This window comes from Chaetodon auriga, chromosome 11 (genome assembly GCF_051107435.1).
Source record: "Chaetodon auriga isolate fChaAug3 chromosome 11, fChaAug3.hap1, whole genome shotgun sequence".
Lineage (NCBI taxonomy): Eukaryota > Metazoa > Chordata > Actinopteri > Chaetodontiformes > Chaetodontidae > Chaetodon > Chaetodon auriga.
The window spans coordinates 9,502,165-9,525,641 of NC_135084.1; the positions used below are offsets into that span (position 1 = coordinate 9,502,165).

At 43.2% G+C, this 23,477-nt stretch overlaps 1 protein-coding gene across 3 annotated transcripts in view; it reads right to left on the bottom strand.

Moving 5' to 3' along the window:
* Positions 1–1,645: 1,645 nt before the first annotated feature.
* disc1 (DISC1 scaffold protein) overlaps positions 1,646–23,477 on the bottom strand; it is a 40,302-nt gene continuing 18,470 nt past the window's right edge. Inside the window, exons 10-14 of one of the 3 annotated variants that reach the window (XM_076743720.1) lie at positions 18,121–18,181; positions 12,002–12,245; positions 9,611–9,655; positions 5,720–5,836; positions 1,646–3,650 (exon numbers count right to left, since the gene is read on the bottom strand). In XM_076743720.1, coding sequence (XP_076599835.1) covers positions 3,450–3,650; positions 5,720–5,836; positions 9,611–9,655; positions 12,002–12,245; positions 18,121–18,181 — 668 coding nt within the window. In that variant the 3' untranslated portion in view covers positions 1,646–3,449. Of the gene's footprint in view, positions 3,651–5,719; positions 5,837–9,610; positions 9,656–10,829; positions 11,007–12,001; positions 12,246–18,120; positions 18,182–23,477 lie in introns of those variants that run through there. The other 2 variants (XR_013077823.1, XM_076743721.1) reach the window with 2 other exon arrangements.

Here is a 23,477-nt window from a genome sequence, read left to right on the forward strand (position 1 = left end):
CTGGCTAACTAGATTAATAGCTAGTTACATAGGGTGATCAGATCAGAATGGGTGAAAGGACATGTGAGTCAGCTGTGGGCGTGGTCACCTGGACACAGTGGGCGTGGCATCCATTACATTCAGTTAAATTACATTCTGCAGTAACGTTGTTGTTTTTTGGCTGAATAGTCACCAGGTCCTGACACACCAGGCTCTGTGTCAGCTATGGACAGTCTCATTTCCCTCTGAAAAGGTAATGGCAATACGATCCTGCACACAGCTATATAACACTACAACAGCCATAATCAATGTAGTCTACAGGCTTTTACTTGTTAAAGGCCACCCTGGAGTCCTTGTTGTGGGCACAATGATCAGTATTTAATGTTTAATTAGACTAGAATTAATCCAAACTTGGGTTTAGTCTAATTTTCAGGACAAACAGAACAGGATTCGTGACCACTGCTCATAATTTGTCAGTCTCAAATTTTTCAGGATGTCAGATCATTCTATAGCTACAATAGTAACCTTGTGTTAAATCAAAGTGTGGGGGCATGTCATGTTACATTGTTTTATGGGGTTAAAGGTTATGATAAAAACCTGGGACATGTAGCTTCAGTCTTGTATGCAAAATGTTCTGTATCTGCAGACACTTCCAGAGGCTTCTTGTCTTCAGTCAGCTGGAAACATAAAAAAAGTCAGCCAGAGATAATGTTTTCCATCAACTCGTGAAACTAATGTTAGATTCACTGGATATCTAGCTGAAGCTTAATTTCCGCCAACAAATCGACAGTTGCTGGCTAGAAATGAGCAGCCTGCTTTCGTCTACCACTGTCTGAAATCAAGGACCCATTGTTTGGAAAATAACTGAATTTCAGTGGTAATGGGGCAGATCTGACCGGACTGTATGGAAAAGGTATGGAAAGAAAGCGGATCAGAACACTGTATAGTAACAGTGTAAAATATCATAGCAACCAAATGCAGAGACAAAGGACTTAGACTGCATGGTGCTTCATTTTACATCAGGAAACATCTCATCCTGCTATATCTGCCTGCTGAAAACCATCTGGGTTTTTCTCTGTGGCCATTTTATGAGCAGAGCTGCCATGCAGGGCACAGTATGGTGCAAACACACATTCAATTATGAGGTGGGGGTGTTTGGCAGGAAGGTGTGTGTGCCAGGCTCTGTCTGTATGCTGCCTCAAGCTGATAGATGTGGAGACTTCTGGCCTGGCAAGTGGTTTTCAACCTGTCTGTAATGTCAGAAAGGCCCATTGTGCTGCTGCGGAAAAACCCCGAGCACTCAGCTGTGTTTACAGCCCAGAGCGCGGGTCCGCAGACACGCCTCTGAGGATCCCTTAACAGCCTTCTGCTCCAAAAACACAGGGCAGAATCAGATGGAGACAAAGCAACACCATCCCATTTTCCTCACCACGTCCTCTGTGAGGCTGCCTCCCAATTAGCCACACCACTGCTGCTGAGGCAAGATAACAATAGAAGCCCATGTATCCCCTAAAGACCTCACTAGAGGACCTTTATTACCGTATTGATATCTCCTACATGTCACTACTGCCCTCACTTGCCTGGCTGCATGCCCGCACATCATATATGAGGGAAATCACCAGAGGGGCTGTAACTCAACACAAGAAGAAAACAGCAGGACACAACATTAGGCTGAATGGTACATGCTGTAATTAGTGAGGTGGTGTAAGGAATAAATATAAAATATGATACAGCAAGTTCAAGCTGCACAGTAAATTAAAAAACTGATTAATGGGTGAAAGTACAAAAATGTTTCTGGCAAAAAGTCAAGTGACACCCAGTGGAATGAACAAGAGCTGACAACATAAAATCCAGACCAGTGGCACGTCAAATCATTGTCCAAAAAAACAAACAGCAGTTGCAAATACTTATCTTAATGTACGTGTCACTGATTTTGTCTTTCAGTATTTCCGACAGGTGCAATCTGACTGTTGTGACACATGTATGTTAGAATGTAAAGCATCTCTACAAGCATACACGGCTTTAAGACAGCATGGAAAAAATCTAAATATTGCATTTTCCACACACAGAAAATAATAAAGTGTTCAAGTTAGCTGACGAGCTGTAGCACCACACAAGTTATTTCATGGACAAATCTTCATGAAGTCCAGTCGTACTGAGAGAAACAAACAAAAGTGGCCAGTTGGCCTAAATATGAAGCATATATTTTAGTTTATGTGCAAGACTATCACCGGTAAAAGATGTTCAGATTGTCCACTTGGTCCTCGGCCAAAATTCAGCTGGTTGTGTTGAGCAAATAGTGATTTTTGGGCTTCAGTTTGGTTTCAGATTGGCTATTTTACGGTTTTTATTGTCACTGAATTTTTAAGTGAGAATATGTAACTTTTGAAAGAAGAAATAACACATTATAACACACCCAATCAGTTCACTTGTGGCCGCAAGTTGGCAAGTCTTGTTCGGCAAAAGCAACACACAGTCTCACTTTAATGCTGATCGTTTCTAACTTCGGCTGGTTTGCCAATGCCAACAGATCAGAGTAACTGAAAGCCATCAGCACTAGTAAGACATGACATGAAATCCTGCATCAAAACCATCTTAATTGAAAAGATGATCACTATGCCGGCTCGGTGGCCGAAGGCACTCTTTTGCTGGTTACACAACAGAATCAATACATCTGCTTTCTTTTGGAATCTGCTAACTGGCTGAGAGCGACGAAGCAATGCACAGCGTGATGCAGCTTTGAGCTGAACTTTTGTTGGACGGCCTCTTTCTCCTCTAAGAGGTATGGTACAGATAACTTTGAGGAGTTGTCTATAAGATAACTCCTCATCTAACAGCAAAAACCTGAAAAAGGAGGCTGCTGGCTGGAGGGAGCTGGAAGTATCTGTGAAGAAAACAATAACAACGCTGCTGGTTGTACTGTGTGTCACACTCCAGTAGAGAAAAGTCTAAATAATACAATACAGTATAAAACATGTCGTTTCTGTTAAAAAAGTACAAACGTTGGAGGATCGCAAGTTCTCAACTTTTACTTGACTAGTTACGTCTGCAGTCTGATCTCCAGCACACAGCTGATATGTATAGGGTTTCTTTACATGATGTAACTGAAGTGCATATTTAACGGTTCAGTGTGGCCAGTGTTATGATCAGACGCTCACTTGCTGTTGTGTTAGGCTGGCAAGATTTGAGGAACTTCTAAAATTTACATTAAAGTGTCTTATATTTTGAATTTCTATCAAAATCCTTCAGAAGTTTTTTTTTTTTCCATTTGCAGGAGGATAAAAACTTACACAGACTTTCTGAGCCTTTGTGCTGGAAACTTTCAGCAGGACCACAGAGGCTGGGTAAAGCCTTTGGAGTGAGACTTTACAGCAAATGGATGCGGGGTCAGTCCTACTGCAAAGCTGAGGTCAGGCTCTCAGAGAGCCGGTCTGTGTGTGAGTGGTCATAAAACATTACAAGCATCCATTTCAAATGCCCCAGCTGTCACTGAAGTACTGGTCCTCGTCCTCGTCCTCCTCCTCTTCCTCCTCAGTCCCATTTTTCATGAGGTCATCATCTTCTAACTCACTCACTTCCTCTTCCTCCTCTTCTTCCTCTTTGAGCTGTGCGAGCATGCTTTGTAAAGTGGCTTTTACTTCCTGAACCTCCTTTTCTAATGACTGTGCAGTGTGAGTTAAGGAAGAATCAGAAGCTGAGCCGAGAGTCAGACATTCACATGTAAATAAAAAGCATGGCAGCAGACAAACATCAGGGCAAATGTGACACTTGTGGCTCCTCGATGGTTAATGGTAACAGCAGCGGACAGCCATAACCCGATGAAGTCATCAATCTCCAATTTGGCCACCAAATGGATTACTGGGACAGATCATCAAGTCACACCCAATTTAACCCTATCCAATTCACTATTCATGAGCTCATCTCGTCTGTGGAGCTGGATGGCAGTGTGGGGACCCAAGCAAACAGACTGCCCAGCTAAATTATTCATAAACCATCAATGAAATGGGATAGAGGCTGTCATCAGTGGGGGGATTGTTTAACCTGCTTAGAAACTCAAATTAATCGTGTGAGTGTCCAGCTTAAGTGGCAAATCAAAGGGACGGCTTTGATGGCAGATGGGGCCTGATGGCTCGTTTTGCTGTCTGAATGGACACAGATTGTCTTCATTCATAATTAACCAGCCGTTAAAGAGCTTTATCATGAATACTGCAGAAGGTTCGACGAGACTTTTTTTGGTAACATGGCCCAAATGGGATGATTCAGTATTATGTTGGAGGCCTTGAAGACAAACCACAGAGATTGACAGCATTCTGTCCATCCATATCTCTTTTTTCAATTCCAGTCTCTGTGGTCGTCCATCCACCTCCTTGTACTGAGAGCAGGGACTCAATTAAGACCCTTAGAGACTGGAGGTTTGATCTTCCAGTCACTATGGCAACAGCAGCGCCATCCCGAGTTCACTTTCTGTTCAATTCCTGCAATCCAACAACAATATTGTCCTGCATCTTCAGTGTCCTCGAGTGTCCACGGCGCTTTCGTATGAGTGCATTCACTTCAAAAGGCTGAGATGATTGACATGCAAGGACACAAAAACAGTGAGGTGGAGAGAAGCGGGCCAGTCCGTGTCTATCTCCGACTGCCAGGCTGCACTGATATCCTGCAAACAGTGGAGGAGTCTGCCCTGACCCCTGACAGCACAGCGGGGGACAAGAATCTCTAATAAGATGCGAAAACTGTCCGGCCCGACTTCAGTATGTGAAGGACATACTGTACAACAAGCAGCTTTTTAGAGATCATAAAACTAAATAAACATCTTCAGCAGATTAGGAAATTATTTCTGGCAGCTGCTGTTGAAAGAAGAGAAATGAGGTGTGACAATAAATAAATAAATAAAGAAATGAATAAGCCAGCAGGTTAGGTGGCAAATTTTCGTCATCCCGCCTTGAAATATTGGCTTTTCTATCTGTCTTAATAAGCCCACAGTGTAGAGGGGAAAAGTGGAGCGAGAAAAACACACTAATCTATTTCCAATCAGCTTTCTAATTAGCGCGGAAAATGATGTATTGTGACCTGTAATCAGCTTCAACAGTTTCATTTGAGTCATTATCATGGATATTGTAATTTCCGCCGAGCCAGATACCAGCAAGTGGAAGTGGGCAGACGGAGGAGGGAGGGGAGGGGAGGAGGGGCGAGGAGGGTCAGCAGGAGGATGGACATTAAGATATGACAGGAGCACAGTCATTACAGTGACATTCCTCCATCCGCCGTGGCACTGCCCCTGTCGGCCCACTTTAATCTCAGCCTATGGTGACTGGCAGCCCACATCAAGGACCCTCTAATAACCTCACTTGGACTTTTACCATTTCATTTTCCAATTGGCACGTCCACCCTGTCAAGAAAAATCCTCTGATCCCAGTTTATCTTCAATTCCCTCCTTGAATGGACCCATAATGTCAGATAAAGCTGGTTGATTTTTTCCCTCCTCGAAAGGTAAAGTTACAGAACATCAGTCAGCCTAAAGGTAGTTTGGATGTGGACTTTTGAGAATTGGAAGGCCTCGAGGACACCAGGTCCTTAAGATGGATGCACAGAGACAGAAACACACACACACACACACACACACACACACACACACACACACACACACACACACACACACACATACGCACACAAGCACTCACAGATAGAACAGTTTATATGATTATGTACGTTTAGAGAGCTGTGAAAGGATATGGGTGAGGGCCTGATCCCGGTTCAGTATGGCGGTCTGCAATTCATCTTCCAAGGTCATTAGTCTGTCACTGATCAGCTCGCAGCGCTCTGTCAGGTCTGCAGCCTCAGCCTCGCTGCACCCGTCCTGGCAGGAAAAGGAAAACATCAGATGAAATGATGGGTAACGAAAGGAAGGATCAACAAGTGAAGCTGCAATCGTTCAAAAATGTGAGTCTGATATTGAAAATGAATAATACACAAGCCTATCTAACAATACAGACGCAGCATGCAAAAAAGAAAAATTGGGGGGTTTTAACAGTAGCATAACAAGAATACTGAAACATTTGTGGTCAAGTTGCAAAACAATGCAAAACAAACATTAGCATCATTAATCTTAGTTTTAACAGTGACTCCATATGTACAATCATTATTAAACCATGACTCAGAGCTCAAAGGCAGCTTTTCATACTCATTCAATCTTTTTCACATTAAATCCTTGCTGCTGTTTCTCCAGATACAAGTGAAGAGTAACAGGCAAGACAAACAAGTATGAGGCTGCCAGAAACTTTGGTGGGGCGCCAAGGTCATAATGTACACAGAGGACACCAGGGGAGCTGTGTGCACAACACTGAGCCGTGTATCTGTATCTTGTATCAGCACCTGAGGATGCTGCAAGGCTGAGTGTGTGTTTGAGGGCGGTGGGGATGTCAGGTTGGTGGAGGAGCAGAGTGCAGTGGGGCAGAGCATTCAGAGAGCAGAGCTGGCCATAATTAGAACAGGCCCCTTTGCAGACATCGTGTCCTAGTTTCTTCACACTTATCAAGCACAGAGAACACAAACACACGCGCGAGAGTACACAGGCGCACTTCAAGCAAATAGACACACACGCACACGCACGCAGACCCAATGTTCTTGTCAAACAACACGTGGAAATCTGACTCATAGCCGCAGGTAGGAAATATCAACTCCCTGTAGCTCACAGGTGTCAGAACAATCTTAAAAGTCATGTCTCTGGTCTCCGTCCTGGAATAGCACTCCTTCTCCGGATGATGTAACGTCCCAAAAGAAGCGTACAACAACAACAGGCCTGAGGCGTGACGATTATGTACAAGTCATCCCTGATGCAATTAAGGAATTAAATAAGACTTAAAGGCAGAACAGCCCACGGGACAAGAGATTTATAGAAAACAGCGTGTTTTTGTGTGGAGCACTTAAATGAACAAACAACCACTAACACAGGTCTGTCCTCAGGCGTCACCTTATGTGATGCTGGGAAGCCTGTATTAAGAAGGTACACAGTCAACTTATAGATTCACTGAGCCGTTTCTTTGTCGAGCTTCGGGGCCTCTTTAGCAGATAAGAGCTCTGTGTTTGTGCAGCTGATTGATTCTATACTTCACAGGCCCCAGTCAGCGTTCATGAAGTCAATACACCTGCAGAGCAGAAAACAAAAGCTCACTGTGCAGAATGACACTGTTGAAAACATCCCTGGCAGTTTGTTAGCCACTTTGTACACAAACCTTTTAAGAAACTGTTACGACTTTTCAAAAGCTGTTATGTTGCTCCTCTTGGCCATCAAAACAATACGAATTACCTATAGTTGCCATAGTTATGCCTGCCTTTGACCAAAAAGAAAGCTTGGGAAATAAGATTTAAGCAACATGTACATTTGTATAATAGAATCCCAGGCAAACATGCACCGTCGCGTTGATTCCTGATGCACATTAGTGCTCATGCTGTCAGACCGAAAGTGAACAAAGCAGACTGCAGAAGCCTGAACTTGAGCAAATTATTCAGAATTCAATTCAGTCTCATGTATGCACTGGTATGGTTATTTAAGCAATAATGAGTGAGAGGCAGCAGGTAATTGCGCATGTTCCCATGGGTGCTGTTAGGCCCGACACTTTGTGCCGAGCGGGCAATACAAAGCAGTAATATTGCACTGGTGTTACACTCACGGTCATAATTGCTTTTACAAAAAATAAAGTAGGTGAATTCATTTTAAACTCAAAAGGAAATTAACTAGCTTATGATGAATTAGTCGATGCCTTGTTAGTAAGTTACTGGGTCCACACTTAGAAATGCTATCAGTTTCCAAGATCATCTACATATACATGCAGTGATGATATGGGGTGTTCGTCAGTGGCTGTGTCCCAGTTCCATACAGCAGGTTTTGAGAAAAGTACAAAAATACGTATCCAAAAGTGAGTATGCAGCGTGAAAAACACCTAGATTTTCTTTTTTGTTTTCAGGATGCTCCTGAGGTCTGCCCATGTTTTGCATTGTGGGACAATAGTGTCCAACAGCAGTTCTCTCAAAAATCAATTTTTTAGACTGCACAATGGCAGTTTTGAGTATAATTCATTTTTGTTACTATTCAAGTGCGTTTTTGAATGTGCTGTTGGTGCGCACAATGCACACTATTTGTGGGAAAATATCTTGTTTTCTCTTTGTGACGTTTGATTGGCAGTGACATCCTGAAGTTGCAGTTTGATTGACATGTGACAGCACGTGTGTTCTACTGTATTTGCTGTTAGTACAAAGAAGCAAAGTTGATGTCACCGATACTTACTGCAAAAACAATACAATGAAGATCGCCTACAATTAGTATGATTTATGGAATTGGGACACATACAAAAAGTAATCTTGAGAAACATTTTCTTCTGAGACATAGTTTGATTGATACACATTGCATGATTCATTCTGTACATATTACAATAAGTGCATAGTATCTACTGTACACAATTAATATGCAGTAAGGAATTATGACACAGCGATCATCTCTTGTCAACACAATTCGAACAGGGCTGGTGTAAACAGAAACCACCTGATTAACAAATCTAATCAAAAGTGATCAATATTTCAATTCAATAAATGCTCTATTCTTGTTTGGCACTGTGGGTCAATATGAAGAAGGGGATGTAAGGACCTTGAGAGGATAAAGGAACAATTAGCACAGATTAGAAGATGGAAAAGTAGTGCTAAAACACACACTTGCACACATGCACACACACCAATCAATCTCCATTGTGGCAGCAGGGCAGCAGCTTGGCAGCAGCTAAATGGAAATCATTTACTTAAAGTCATTATGGAAAGGAGAAAGAGGTCAGACGCTCTGCGAGGCAGAGAATCCAGCTCCTCCACAGTGCTATCACAACACCATCAAGACAAAGACACCGACACCAACAGCCAACATATCATTTGACTCACTGATGCATCATACTTTATTGTGACTGAGACATTTTATGTAAATGAGGCTTTAGTGCTCGTTTTGGTTACTACTGTAGGTAGAAGTTTGTCAGACATGCTAACATTTTCAGCTTACATTAGAAGAGGTAATCCACTCCTCAATGTTTTGCTCCACCCTCCTAACTCTATATAGAGCATTGCTCTTACTACAGCCTCATGCCTCATCAACATATGGAAGTCTGAAGACCTGCCGTGGTGGACATGACTCTGAGATATCGGAGTTAAGGTACACATGCAGAGGGATTCCAACTATGAAACCAGGACATGCATGCACCATTATCAGACTCACATCCGTTTTATCTGGCTTGACATCCTGAGCAGGACACTCACTTAACAAGTACTGGTGCCTTTTCATTGTTTGGCTACCAGGTGTGAATGAGTATAAATGCATGAATTTAAAGCAGGAATGTGCTGAATGGAGAATACACGCTCAGCAAAACCCCCGTATAAATAACTGGTAAAAGGCATTGTCACACAGTCAGCGACGCCAACCGAGGCTTCTCATGTAGATCAGTATTGATCAGACAGCCAGAGACGCGACAGAGGTCATGATTAAGCTAAGGTCAACTAATTGATTCCTCTGTCCCAGTAAGCCCAGCATCAACGTAACTGACACTTTAATTACACTGATAACATTCAACCATAGAGTGACAATGTTAGCATTACCAACCTCTGGGTGATTATCCTCCATGCAGAACAAAAACTCCTCCAATTTCTGCAACAAAAGGGAAAGATTTGTTGAGGCCACACAGTCATAAACCTGCTCATGAATTATTGAAAATGCAATTATGTTGGCTGCGTACTGTATGTGTGCAGCATCATCATAATGAGAGGAGGTTGTAATTATTCATCACCAAAACTGACATGGAGAAAATAGATTAACTGGCTCATCTGTACTGCTGGTTTCTTTTGTTAGTATTCAAAGTGTGTAATTGTACATTCTTCACTAAGGAAGGAGGTAATTACTGTACCTATTGGACGCTAACATATTGTTTGTGGCTTTAGGGTAAGTACATAAGAAGGCAGAGGAACAACAAGTAATAATCAGCAAAGTTTTGATTGTTTTTTAATTAAAAATTGTGGAACAGCCTTCATGGCTTTGCTCTCACGCACACCTGGGTGCGGCTGACCTTCTATAGCTGTTCATACACTATCTGATCACAGATGGTTTAAGCGCTACAGTTCTGAACCAGTCACACAAACTGGACTGACTTTGTTCTCTCCCATTACATCCACCTCACAGCAACAAATAATCCGTCACAGTTTCAAGGTACAGATAGCAAAGGTTTTCTGGCATCCACTTGATAAAATACTCTTCCACTGTGTGTTGCCTTGAGATGAAAACACTCATACCTACAACATCCAGACTGGAGGCCAGTCTCGATATGTGGGCCCTTGAATATTCACAAAAGTAAAGCAGCAATTTTACAGAACATATGCAGGAAGGTTTAAATTGTTGAATTAGACTAAGGATAACAGTAAAAGATGTCTTATATTTTTCTATCGTGTGTCAAGAAAAGTGCTTGTTCTTTTGAAAAACATGTCAGCTGGTTAGTTTGGAACATCAATGTGTTGAATGCTGCAAAGGACATTTACGCTGTTTTTTTTCTTCTCTGTCCATGAACACCACAGAATCTTTTTATTGTATCTTGTGCAAACAAATTCAAAGCGAAATCGTGACTCATTTCCAAATAAATTAGAAGCACTGATGATCTGAAGCATTCAAGTCTCAGGCAAAAATCTAAAGCCTATAAAATGTATTTTTTGCAGCCTGGGGTGAATCCAGAGAACATTTTGCTCCACTGAGCTCCAGTGTCTCTGCCTTAGAGGACACAGGAAATAGAGTGCACAGGACGGGGACAAAAGAGAGAAATGGTTGGCTGTCTCACCTTTTAGTTCTTGGAGAAATGTTAGGAGGGGCCAGGCTTTAGGAGCAGAAAGAAAAGCAGACAAGAAACAAAGGGAAAGCAGAAAATAGATCCATGCAGTTTGTAAAATGCGGTCAGGCAGGGCAGGAAAAGAGGACGTCAATGCAAAGTGCATATTTATGGATGCATGGAGCAAGGCTGTGAGAGAAGGTAAAGAGGGCACAACAGCAGGAGTTATTAAACATGACAACGAAAATCACAGCTTCCAGGTTTAATGCATGCAAGTGGAAATTCTGCCAACAGCACCAGTGAAGATCATTGACAAATTCTGGCTACAGTCCAGTAAATTCATACTGTAAATGCAAATAAGGAAATTGTATTGAAAAACAGAAAACATGTTAAATCACAATTGGTGAGCCAAACCAACAAAATGTAGTCTCACAAAAACACGTCTGGCAAGTGTTCTATTTTTTATTAATGCTAGCTCTGTTGGCTTTGTTCCTATCTCAGACGTGTCTGTCAGACTACGTGGGTGTAGAAAAGTGTGAGGAGAGGAGAGAATGAGTTGGACTCTGCCCTGAGGCAGTGGACCTCAACTCACTGTGGGATAGACCAGCACTGAGCGCTCACACACACACACACACACACACACACACACACACAAACACACACACACACCACAGACATGCATTCCCACTAAATGCATGTAATCGTGCAGAAACAGACTCTGAAATCTGCGCCCTGTAGAATGAAACTCTTCAAAGAAGCCAAAATATTTCCAAACGGTTGCCTCCCTCACGCCCACATTTTCCTCGTTTAGGAATACCTTCGAGCAACCATGCTAATAGACTGCTGCTCATCTAACTGTATTCGACAGACTTTTATACTGTGACAGCGGCTGAATGTACTGACTGAAAATGTCCTCTCCAGTCAAGTGGTAAGACTGACTGAGCAGGAACACATTATTTGAGGTCACGTTTCACACTACAGTGATATATAAAAAAAAGTGAATCTGGAAATGTGGCAAAAATGGGTGTGAAATATGTAAGACTTGGAGCAAAGGAAAGGGCATCTTTTATATTCAACATACTCCCAGTCTGAACACATCAACCTGTCGTGCACTGTGGTGTGAATGCATAGGTATTTGGGTGAATAATACACTGTGTATTGTTAACAAGACGCTGTTGCGTTACCTTGGTGAACTCTGAGTTTTGTAAGTTGGCCTCGGGACACCAGCGCCCTCCTAACGCAGTCAGCATAGCGCAGTCTTCCTCTTCTTTGGTGCACGGCTGGGTTGGAAGATAAACTGGTGCATTGGGGAGGTCTTCGATGTCTGCTCCGCTGCAGCTGGGAGTCCGCAACTGGAGGCCCCGCAAGAACAGGAGACATGCTTCCAGGTCGGCTTCCCAGATCCGCTCCAGGCCTGGACAGCCACAACTACAGAGAGGAGCAGACCAGTTTGTTATGCCATATCATACCATACAATGCAAAATATAATGTATAAACTGAAATAACAGGAAAAAAACATGGAACAACACAATGCTAGGATATGTCATGTCATGCAATAATGTGGCACAGTAGAGTGAATCTATAATATGGTACAGCACAACTCAAACGTGTATAATGTGTTCACTTGTGACCTTTAAAGGTGCTGATAGGTGGACTTTTGAACTTTTGAACTAGGCAGCTGTTTACCTCCGCTTCCAGTTTTTGCTAAGCTACGCTAATGGCCTGGCTGTAGCGTAGCACAGAGGGTGGTGCTGACCTTCCTATCTAACTCTCAGCAAGACAGTGAATATTTCCCAAATGCCAAACTATGTATCTAAAGTATCTGTAAACACCTTTATTTTTATCAGTAATTATTCACATATGCACTGCAAAAATGCTTAAGCATGTGTGCATTCAGTTCACATTCATAAGGCTATGAGATGTCAAGCATATATATAGTACGCTGTAATAGAAGGGAGACATCATGATCACGGTAATATCAGTACAACAGCACATATAGAAAATTATTCAAAAACCTAAAAATACACTGAGGTACAGTATGTACGTCAGTACTGTGAATTGCTGCGAGATAAAAGAGCGCAGCACCTATACAGGCACAGTAAAGGACGTCTCTAATAATATCTCTATAATAATGCACTGACAAAAGAGTGACACGGGAGAAATGAAGCAGTGAAAGATTGTAATTCCATTGACAAAATGTAATGAGGGTGATTGTCCTCCCAGGCTGCCCTTTCCTTCAAAGAGCCACAGCAGAGAGAGAAAAGCGAGCCTGGATGTGTTCATCTCTGCTGGGGTCACTGAGCAGGAGTTCAGGGGGAGGACAAGAAGATTGCTTTTTGTTTATCTACTCAGTGAGTTTACTATAAATCATCCTACTTCACTCTGCCTCACTCTGACCTTGGTGACACCCCAGTGTTAAAACAGAAGAGAACAATTAAAGCAGCTACATGTGATTGAATATATTATTCAGAAAATAAGCAGCGGAGTTACTGACCTGTGGAGGTTTTGGTTATTTGTTCCATTATTTAGGTTAAGCTGGTCAATGTGTGAAGGCAAACAGTTGTGTTTCACAGTAACAGAAGTGCTTTATGGTATCCTTTCCATTTTCCTTTAAATGAAAAACTTTCCCATTGAGTCACATTTCAGACCTTTGTCCTTTAAGATATTCATATTTATTCATCTCTTTCTTTCAGTGACCTTTAGACAACAAGTCATTCCCAAATAATTGTGGTCCCAGGTGACATTTTACGAACCAAATCAATTGATCTTGTTAGAAATTCTACCTTCAATATGGTTTAACAGACACACAAAAAAACCTCCACTAAAGGGCGTTAATATTTCAAAGTAAGCCACAAAATCCGCTTTACTCCTCGGTAACAACCTTGTTTCCAGGAATCCATCTCGTGAAAAGAAAAAAGAAAGAAAACAAACTAAAGCTGACAGGATGCGGGTCAAAGATGTGGATTTTATACGTACAGTATGAGATGCATCAAACATCTTAAAGGAATAAATGTCCTCAGTCTCTCTGTATGTGCTGATTTCCAACCCGGGAGGATACTCTCTGTCACAAACACTAATTCTCACGTTGACTGACTCAGAACGATAAAAATACATCCATTTTATACTCTAAACACAAATATACTTACACATAAGCCTCTATAATCTATTCAGTATTTTCATCTAGGGAGTGCCTCCATGCTGTGCAGTTAGATTTGAGCAATTGCTCATTCTCCATCACACATAAACAAACTCAAAGGCAAAATGCAGCCAGACAACATTGTTTAATCTCTCCCTCTGTTCCTTCCTCTCTCTCAGTGATGAGGCCCCCTGAAAATTGAATGCCACTTGTTTTCCAGCCCATCTCCTGCCTGAAAAGGCTGCCAACCTCTGTACCCTGCCAGCGCACGCCTCTCAGCCGTTCTCTAACCTTCGTTTGGCACACAGACAATAGAAAAATTGCTCGGCCCAGCCCCCCTGCCCTCGCCAATTCGCTACTCAACGCGGCTGCCTCTCAATTCTGCTATGGTGGGGACGCACCCAGTGAGCCATGCCATTGTTATTTGTCTCCTCTGAAGTGGAGAGGGACACACACTCACACACGCACAGACAGATATGGGTGGGCGCACGTGTTAACTTACACACACACATACCCATAAATCATTCTCTGCGGGGATTCAGTGTTGTACAATTATAAGTGCCTCTAAAAATGTCAAAACTGGCCTCATCTATCACAAAAGCTTCAATGACAACCACAATTCATTACAAACAACTGGCATCGGCATTAGGGTTCTGAGAATCCAGACAACACGTCAACTCCTAAACATCCCTGTGATGGTGTCCGTCGGTATGAACTCCTCATCCGGGGGGTTAATTGGTGGCAGCCGCTCGGCCTGCCATCTGACAGTGGCAGGGTGTGGGTGTGCTGCTCCGCTGATGGCCCAGTAATAAGAAGGAGAGACAGGCAAGCACAGTCCTTCTACAGTCTTGCAGCCCCGCTGAGGGACTGCTGACTGACAGGACTGCTCTTTCTCCTCGAGGCATTATGCATGCACACAGACAGCTGTGGAAGAAGGATTATAAATATAACTGTGGGGCAAAGGAGCAGCGATCCGGTCTTGCTGGTACCAGCAGGTCCTGTTAGACCTCTCGGGGTTCACACTCCGTCTGGCCAATATTCTGAACTCTACCCAGCATCAGGCCATATGTTCAGCCAAGAACAGACGGACTGTGAAGAACAGCCCCTATCCTCAGTCACAGCTGGGGTTTTTGGCTATCTAAAGATCAGGCTACGAATGTACTTTGGGTAAAGAAAGCAGCAACTCCGCCGTAAACGACTATTCTGAATAAAATCAAATTAATGCGACTTTTACAGACACTCTCATGTGTCGCCTGTGATGTTTAGGATCTCCAAAAGCCATAAACACAATGTGAATTCACACATTAGACAGGAAAAAGGGAGACGGTAATGTCTCACCTTAATCATGCAGCAACATCTCAAATAACACCAGCTGAGGAGAGGCGCTAATAATATGGTGAAAAACAAGGTGGTGACGATTGAATGAGGTGTGATGGATGGTGGATGAACTGAACTGTTTGCAAGGTGGGTGGCTTGATGTCTGGGGAGGTTTTCACAGCAGACAGCTGAGCAGCCGAGGTCCCTTTGTTCCAAACACTTTATATTTCTCTTATGTGCAGTCAAGATTTTCTTCATTAAAAGTGAAAATAGGGTTTTTTTTTCTCTGAGTTTCCCTGTCTAGATGCTCACAGCATGTCCTCTATTTTAACTAAGAGAACATGTCTTGTTTGAGTATTTTAATGACTTCTACACCAGTTGCATTGTGTCCATTAAACATGATAAATGACATCCAAATCTCAACAGAAGAATGCGTAAATCCAGGGAAAATATGAGAGGCATTTCCTAATGAAACATCTACATAATGTATTGAACAACTGTGCAGTGCCACTAATCTGAATAAAATGTTTTTTGTTCTGGTGACACACTTACAGCATCTGCGCTGCTCTAACATCCTGTTCTAGTCTTTAGCAAGGAAGAGATAATTGGTTTTTTCAACACCATCCGTCTCCACGGAGACCAGACATCTCACCACTACTAATCTGCCTCTCTCCTCCCCTCCCCCCTCCTCCTCTCCTCACCTCTTATCACCAACCACACTCCATCAACAGTAATGTACATTACAGCTGACTGATGCATGTGTGTGCGCGCGTGCATGTGTGTGTGTGTGTGCGCGCACATTCAGAAACGACTGCCCAGCCAAATATGTGTCACTGTGCCAAACTGGAGTTGATGGAAGCTACTGGTTCTCGCCTAAAGCCAAAGCTGTGCTTGTGATTTGATCTGGACCGCCTCTGGTTATGGAAGCTGATCCAAGGCTGGAGAGCCAATCAATTAATAGAGACAGTGGAGAGCAGGACAATTAGTTTACAGGACCCAATAACCAAGAGGATGTGCTTTAATGTGATCTGTCTTTCAATGGTGATGTGGTTAGATACATGTAATCTACATAATCAGCTATCCATGCAATAAAGTACTTCTGATGAAACTAAAAGATACGATCAGTGAGCACAGGAGCTCAAAGGTGAGACGTGAAGCACCCAGTAGTCAGACTTTCTGGAGGACTACGGGGCACCACACTGATTTGAAGTTCAGTTTCCTGTCACACAAAGTACAACTCTGAGAAAATGTCTTCCTTGGCTTGGGGAGCTTTCCAAATCTGAAAAAACCCCAAAACCCTGATGTCAATGTGTTTATCTCAGCTTGGGCAAACTGGAGGCCCTGAGTTTGATCAAGCATTTAGCAGGCAGGGAGGATCTAACAAATTATATTACTGAATTGCATTATGGGAATTGTAGGATTCAGCATTTTTCGATGGCCTACAGCTTTGTGTTTTTAATATTCACTTAGGTCTTAAATTCTGTTGTTTTGGGGACGGTATGTATGACTGTGATGATTTTTTGCTTTTGGTTGTGCACGTTTATTTAGAAGTTTCAAGGCCTTCATACACCTACTTTATGTCTAACCTGCCTTCATGCAGTGTGTGTGTGTGCGTTTGTATATATATCCTGACAAATGCCTCTCTCAGTAAGTCAGCTAGTGTTGCCAAGTTGTTTTTTTTTATTCTTGTCACATTAGATACATGGCACAGACAGGTTTTCTCTCTGAAGCTCTCGCTCACATTCTCTCTTTGAAATCAGACAAACAAAACACAAAGCGGCCATCTGCCCTATTGACAGAAAAGGTCCAGAGGCAGGCCTCCCTGCTGGGCACTGAGATCGCAGCCATGTTGCTCCTTGACCACGCAGAGCCCCAGCCTGTGCATCCTTCACACAACAAACAGCCCTGCAGTGTGTGACTGACTCCTGGCTCCCATCCAAAAAGGTGACCCTGCCTCTCCAAGGATGCAACACAGAAAGCCAGCCCCTCTCATACACCACACATAGAGACACGGGTCATGCAGACACACAGCATACACAACACAACACAGACTTTTCCCAGGTGGGAAAGGTGGCCCAACTTTCCTCCTCTGAACACTTTCAAAAAGACAGTGAGTGGAAAGCACCCCTCATTGTGTACACAAAACCATTATCAGCTCCATTCATCCATCTGTAAAACACAAATGTTTCCAAAATGCTGCAGAACAAGAGCAGATCACATCACAGCTGCTCGCTGCTGTCTGTGCGCTGAGGAGACAAGCTCTAATCTCCATAAGGAAGCATGAACAGGCATATGGTGTCAACAGTTGACCGGGCTCCGCACCCTCTGCCCAAAAAAGTCTGCCACTCAGCACATCACAATCCTGTTGTGTAGACGCTGGGCTGGGCGACCACCCACAACACAACAGACCTGTCCTCAGTGATTTAGGAGCTCCGAGACACAGACAGAAACAGTGAAACAGACGGGAAAATATATTGCTTTGTCTAATACGGTTTACACAGGAGGAGGGAAAGGGTGGAAACTGAGCGGATGTAGAGGGATAAAAAATGACAGTATAGAAAATATGTGCGAAGGTGGGAAGAGGAAGACAAATTGCGCAGGTGAGAGACGGAGTGAAATGTGAGAAAGGGGCTCTGGGAAACAACAGCATCAGAAAAAGGTGTGAGTGCTTGATGTGGTGGGTGACGTGATGTATTGGGTGCTCTGGTTAGAGGACAACAGAGGTGAGAGGAAATTCCTTGGAGGCTGTTGCTCTGTTTATGTCTCCTTGTTTTGTTTTACTCCTGTGGAATATTGAGTCTTCGTGTCAGCACAAAAGAGAGAGAGAGAGACAGCACAAAACACTCTTACCTGTGCAATCTGTCCTCCAGTAGCTTGATGTACTTGGTAGTGTTCTCTTTCAGACGGCTTTCTGTATGGAGAGAAGAGAACAGCAGCTTGTTACTTACGCTTCATTTACTACTCTTATTAGACATGATGAGGTAACCTAGCAACAAATCACAGCTCTAATACCATTAAAACTGACTTGTCATTAGCTATATTGTACACGGGCTCTGAAAGGTAAACAGTCATCACAGCTGGTGGTGGCGATGTGCTGAGAAGCTGCAACAGTACAGTTCAGCGCAAAGGCCCAGCTGGCGCTCTCTTAAGACAACATACAACTGAGGAAAGATCATTCCCACTGCTCTAAGAAGGGATAAAATTGGAGACAGCCTGAGGATAACAGGGGATTTTGTCATGGCATAGGTCCTCATATCATGCAAGATTTTCTGTGGGGCATGAAGTTGGATGGATAGCTTATGTTGCTTCCTGCATCCTTCTGCCAGCAGTGAGCTGTGCCTGAGGAGGCAGACGCAGGCTGGATGAGCGTTTAGTGGGGATGGAGAGAAGGGCGATCTGAGCGCCGTTAATGAGCTCATGTATGAAACATGAGAATATGCCCCCCGCAGCAGCAGATCTTTGAACACAATAGGATGCACTTATATCAAAATGTGCCGCATATATACGTGCACACCAGATGTAGCATTCAATACGAGCCTCCTCCCCTACACTGAAACACACACAAAGCGAGCTTCATAAATCTGCCCATTCCAACGGCTGTACAAGTCAGCAACCAGTCAGAATCAGTGCTTTTCCACACTCTGGTGCAGTGGCTCCCAGCTTGGGGTCGGCACCCCCAAAGGGGTCAAGATAAACCAGAGAGGTCATGAAATGATTAACAGGATGGAAAAGACATAATCTGCCACACAATACTGGGTGTGTTTTTTCAGACTTGTCTCATGCTCTTCTCTCTTCCCTGTAAAACATTAACATTAAAAAACCTTTTAGAAATAGTTCCTCATTTGAGAATTACACTTAAGATCAATACCACTCTCGTGTCTGTGCACTAAATATGAAGCTACAATCAGCAGCCGGCACTCTTATCTTAGCATACAGTCAGAAAACAGGGGGAAGCAGCTCCTCTAAAGTCCATCAATTAACATGTTATATCTTGTTTGTTAAATTTGTAAAAAAATAAATTTGGTTTTATGGAGGCTATTCAACTACTTCTTGGCCATTAAAAATTACTTCCAACCAGTGGAGACCTGGAGACCCCAGGAAGTTACTGTGCCCAGCCAAGAAATAAATGTGCAAACATCACTTATACTTTGGTTTTTGTATGTGGTGAACAAAAGGTTAATTAAAGAGCCTGAGAGGTGGTCGCTAGCTAATCCAGGCCAGTTATTTCCCCTCTTCCAGTCTTTATTCTAAACTAAGCTAACTGGCTACTGCTGGTAGCTTCATATTTACTGTGTATGACATGAGAGTCTCGTTGAAATATTCCCAAAATGTCAAAAAGAGACATTAATAATGATGTACATATCACATTAAAAAAGAACAGTTTCATTTCAAGGAGGCACAATCCAAAAATGGTTGGAAACCACTCTAATGTCATGCCCCTTAGCTTGCTCACATTGACTAGAACTCACACAGAGAGAAAGTCTCTTAATTGGGTGTTCTGAATCCCACTGAAGTTTGAAATATAATTTGTATCATTGTCTTGATGGTGGTTATTAGACACCATCAGCTCCAAGATGAGACAAGCTTGGGGCTGGCACAGCGGGGAGTAGAGGAAAATGTCTGAGGCTAAGTGGCTGTGACACACACACACACACACACACACACACACACACACACACACACAGGTTGCTGTCCATACTTTAGAGAAGAAATGAGATGGAGATAGCAGGGCTATTTATGGGTGTTGCATGTGTGTGTCACAGAAAGAAAGATCTTGCCTGAGAGTCGTTTTCATTCAAAGTGGCCAAATCTGCTCAATCAGAGGGAAGAGGGAGGCCGCGGGAGTAGCTATCACATATCTGGTGAGCAGATCTGGTGTGCGTGGACCAGACAGCTCACTTACCACCCCTCTAATTGCTATGTGAGATCCTATCCTACCTGACAGAGTTTCCCTTGTCAACTTCCATTCATGCTGGCTCCGTTAAGCAGCGTGCAAGAAGATAGCCACTGAATAATACATGGGGGGCATTAAGCCTGACTTCAGATGGCACAGAGCATGTAAAGATGCAAGATGACTAAGTAGGCTACAGCTCGAACAAGAGCGAGAGCCAGATTTAGAAGTAATATTGAGTGAGGAATAGAAACAGTCAATATAAAAGGCAGATGAAGATGGGAGATGAAGACATGAGAGTGCTAACGGTTAACTTAACAGTTCTTTCTATGGTGATACTGTCATAGGCAGAAAGAGTCAGTGTGCCATCCTGTCGCCATGCCAACCAGTGGCAAAACTAGTGAGCCTTTTCGGGCGTGACAGATGAAAATAATCTTCTCTTTATAGAATGGGACAAGACATCAAGCGGCAGAGCCTCCTCCTGCGCTGAGTGGAACTAGAGCACTGGGTGATATTACCACTTCCTGTAAGTCGGCGGGAGGCTGCTGTCACTGGCAGGCCATGCGAATAAAATCGCCACTAAAAAGCCCATAAAGAAGAGAGCCATTCTGTTAGTCCCTGATACATCCTGCAGCATATTTGGTGTGGAAGGAACCTCACAAAGGCGTTCACAGAGCCGGCATTGGAAAATTCATGAGCTCAGCCTCCCGTCACACCGGTGATCTCAGCAGGCACTAAATATCACTGATTGCTGCCAAGGACCCCGGCCAAAATCGAAGAGGCCATTCATTCATAATACAAACAGAACTGAGACCCCCTTGAAAGGGGATGAGAATGTGTTATTGGATGTTGCACAGAGGCCATTCGCCTCATATAGGTCAAAATACTCATCCATGAGCCTAATGAAGAAAGAATCACTTCAGTTAAATAGATGTAAAGTTGATAAAAATGACAGATCTGATGATTAGAATCAGCGGTGTACACAGACAAAGCAAGCAGAGCAGACATTTCGCACAGCGATGCACAATTCCCGACGATGAAGTTATGGGCTTTAATGAGCCTGCAGAAGTTAACGATGTGAAGGTGTTTGGATTTGCTGCTGCATTATGAGCATTTGAGCAGCTCTCTAATTGAAAGTGAATAATGCAGTCATTTCTCCATTGCCTTGTAACAATAAAAGCACCCAACATCTGCGAGGCCTTCATGTTGTCGAACAAATTGGAGGTGGCTCCGTGCTAATGCTGCACCAACGATATGCGTGTTGTAAAAGCATGCGCATAATAAGGCAGAAGAGAAATGGTGTGTCTTTGTCATCGAGTGTAAGGTACCGACTGTGATTAATGTGTTTAAGCTCGGCTCGGGCTGTTTGAGTGCAACAACACTGCAGGTAACACAAACAGTCAGCATATGCAGACACTCACATTGCATGAATGTATCTGAACTTAACAGCAGCCCGGCAGGATAGCTGCTGGAGGAAGAGAGACAGGCTGATGTCTCAGACAGACACTCAATAACCCATGATGCTTTAAGGCTGTGAGATCACAAAGCATAACAGTACACAGATTGCAGCTGGCACGGCGAAACATACTGTTGGGTGATGCAAGAATGCACAACAAAAGAATCATTAGACAAAGAATTGGCTGTGTGTACAAAATGTGGATATATGTGTGTTTATGTGTGTATTTCAGCTCTGGGTCCTGAATTACCCCGACTGAAATGTTAGACATGCTCACATTTTTGTTAGTGGGGACTCTGGACTTAGTTTGCTCTAGGCTGCTTTTTTCTGACGTTTGGGGTTTTAGTTTAGTTATTTCCTGTTTTATGTTGAAGGAGTTGCTCCTCATGCGTTTTGTTTCACTTCCTGCCCGTACCTCTTTCCCGCCCTTGTGATTGCCGATCAGTTTCACCTGTCCCTCATTAGTCTCCCCTCTCTTGTGTATTTAGTACGTGTGTTTTCCTTCTTTCAGATGTCGTCTGTTTGTTCCCTTGTGCTGCATTTGTTTCCTTCCTGTGCGAAACTGGTTAGTTATTAGTTTGTTAATTTGTGAATTTGTGTTACTTCTTCTAACATTTGCTAATTAGCACTAAATACAAAGTACAGCTCAGGCTGATGGTGAAGGTCATTAGATTTGCAGCTATTTAGTCCTAAACCAAAGTTTAGGCGATGACGCGAGATGGAAGTCAACTGCTAATCCATCTAGTAGTTGCTGAGTTTTTTCAGTCTGGAGCCGAATGTTGGACTGACAGACCATCCCTTGAGTCATGTTGCTTGCATGGCCACAGCTGTAACCAATGCAATGAAACTCAACCTCCATTTGAGTATGGATTTAAAGAAAAGAAGCTGATTGATGCACTGGTGGGAGCTTTTGTAGTGGTACCTCAATCAACTTCCCTTTGTTTTTACAGTAATTCTTATGGGTATGGACACTATAATACTCCTGACAAACTCACAATGGAGTGACACCCTCTACTGAATCACAGGAAAAATGAATACTGCCAAACTTCAGAGACAAAAACCAGGAAACATTCTCCAGGGCCCACTTAACCACTACACCGCTCTCAATCATTCAGACACTCTCCAGGAGAAGAGCTGTCATACGTTCCATCATGTTCTCAGCAGAAGCACCCTGAAAGAGGCAGAGTCATGAATAAATCATATATGTCCTGGCCTTTAGTATTGCTACTCCATTAAGAGGAAATTGCATTTGTTTAATAACACAGAGTGACAGTATTTTTGATGTACATTCAGCTGCTGGGCTGGTATGCACACTTGGCCTGGACGTGCACCCAAATCCTGCCAAGGAAAAGGTGACACTGGAGTGGCAGCTGTATGAAGTAGGAATAGATGGCGGAGATTCAGCAAAAGACGAGAAAATGTGGATTACTGTAAATGTCCCAGTGGAGTCATGTGGAGAGGACAACCTACTGTCTTTAACACAGATAGCCAAATTACCTGACTGCTGAGAACATACCTCCTGCATACTAACAACAGCATTAAATAAGCACTACCAGAATCCTCTGATAAATCAAGAGGAACACACACTGACGCTGCCTCCCCATTTGAATGTCCTCACTCCTGGGGGTCATTTACTCATGTTATTCAGCTCTTCAATTATTTATTTGTAAATTTAGTATCACTCCAGATCTCTCTTGGGGACAAAATTATACTCTCAGCAGGGAATCAAACCTCCGGCTATAATGGGTTTGGTATTCATCAGCACTCGTGCCAATAGCAATTAGAGACTTAATGGCTCCCAGGCCAAAAAGCCCCCCACACCACAATGTACGCTGGGCGGAGATGTTCAACAAGCACAAC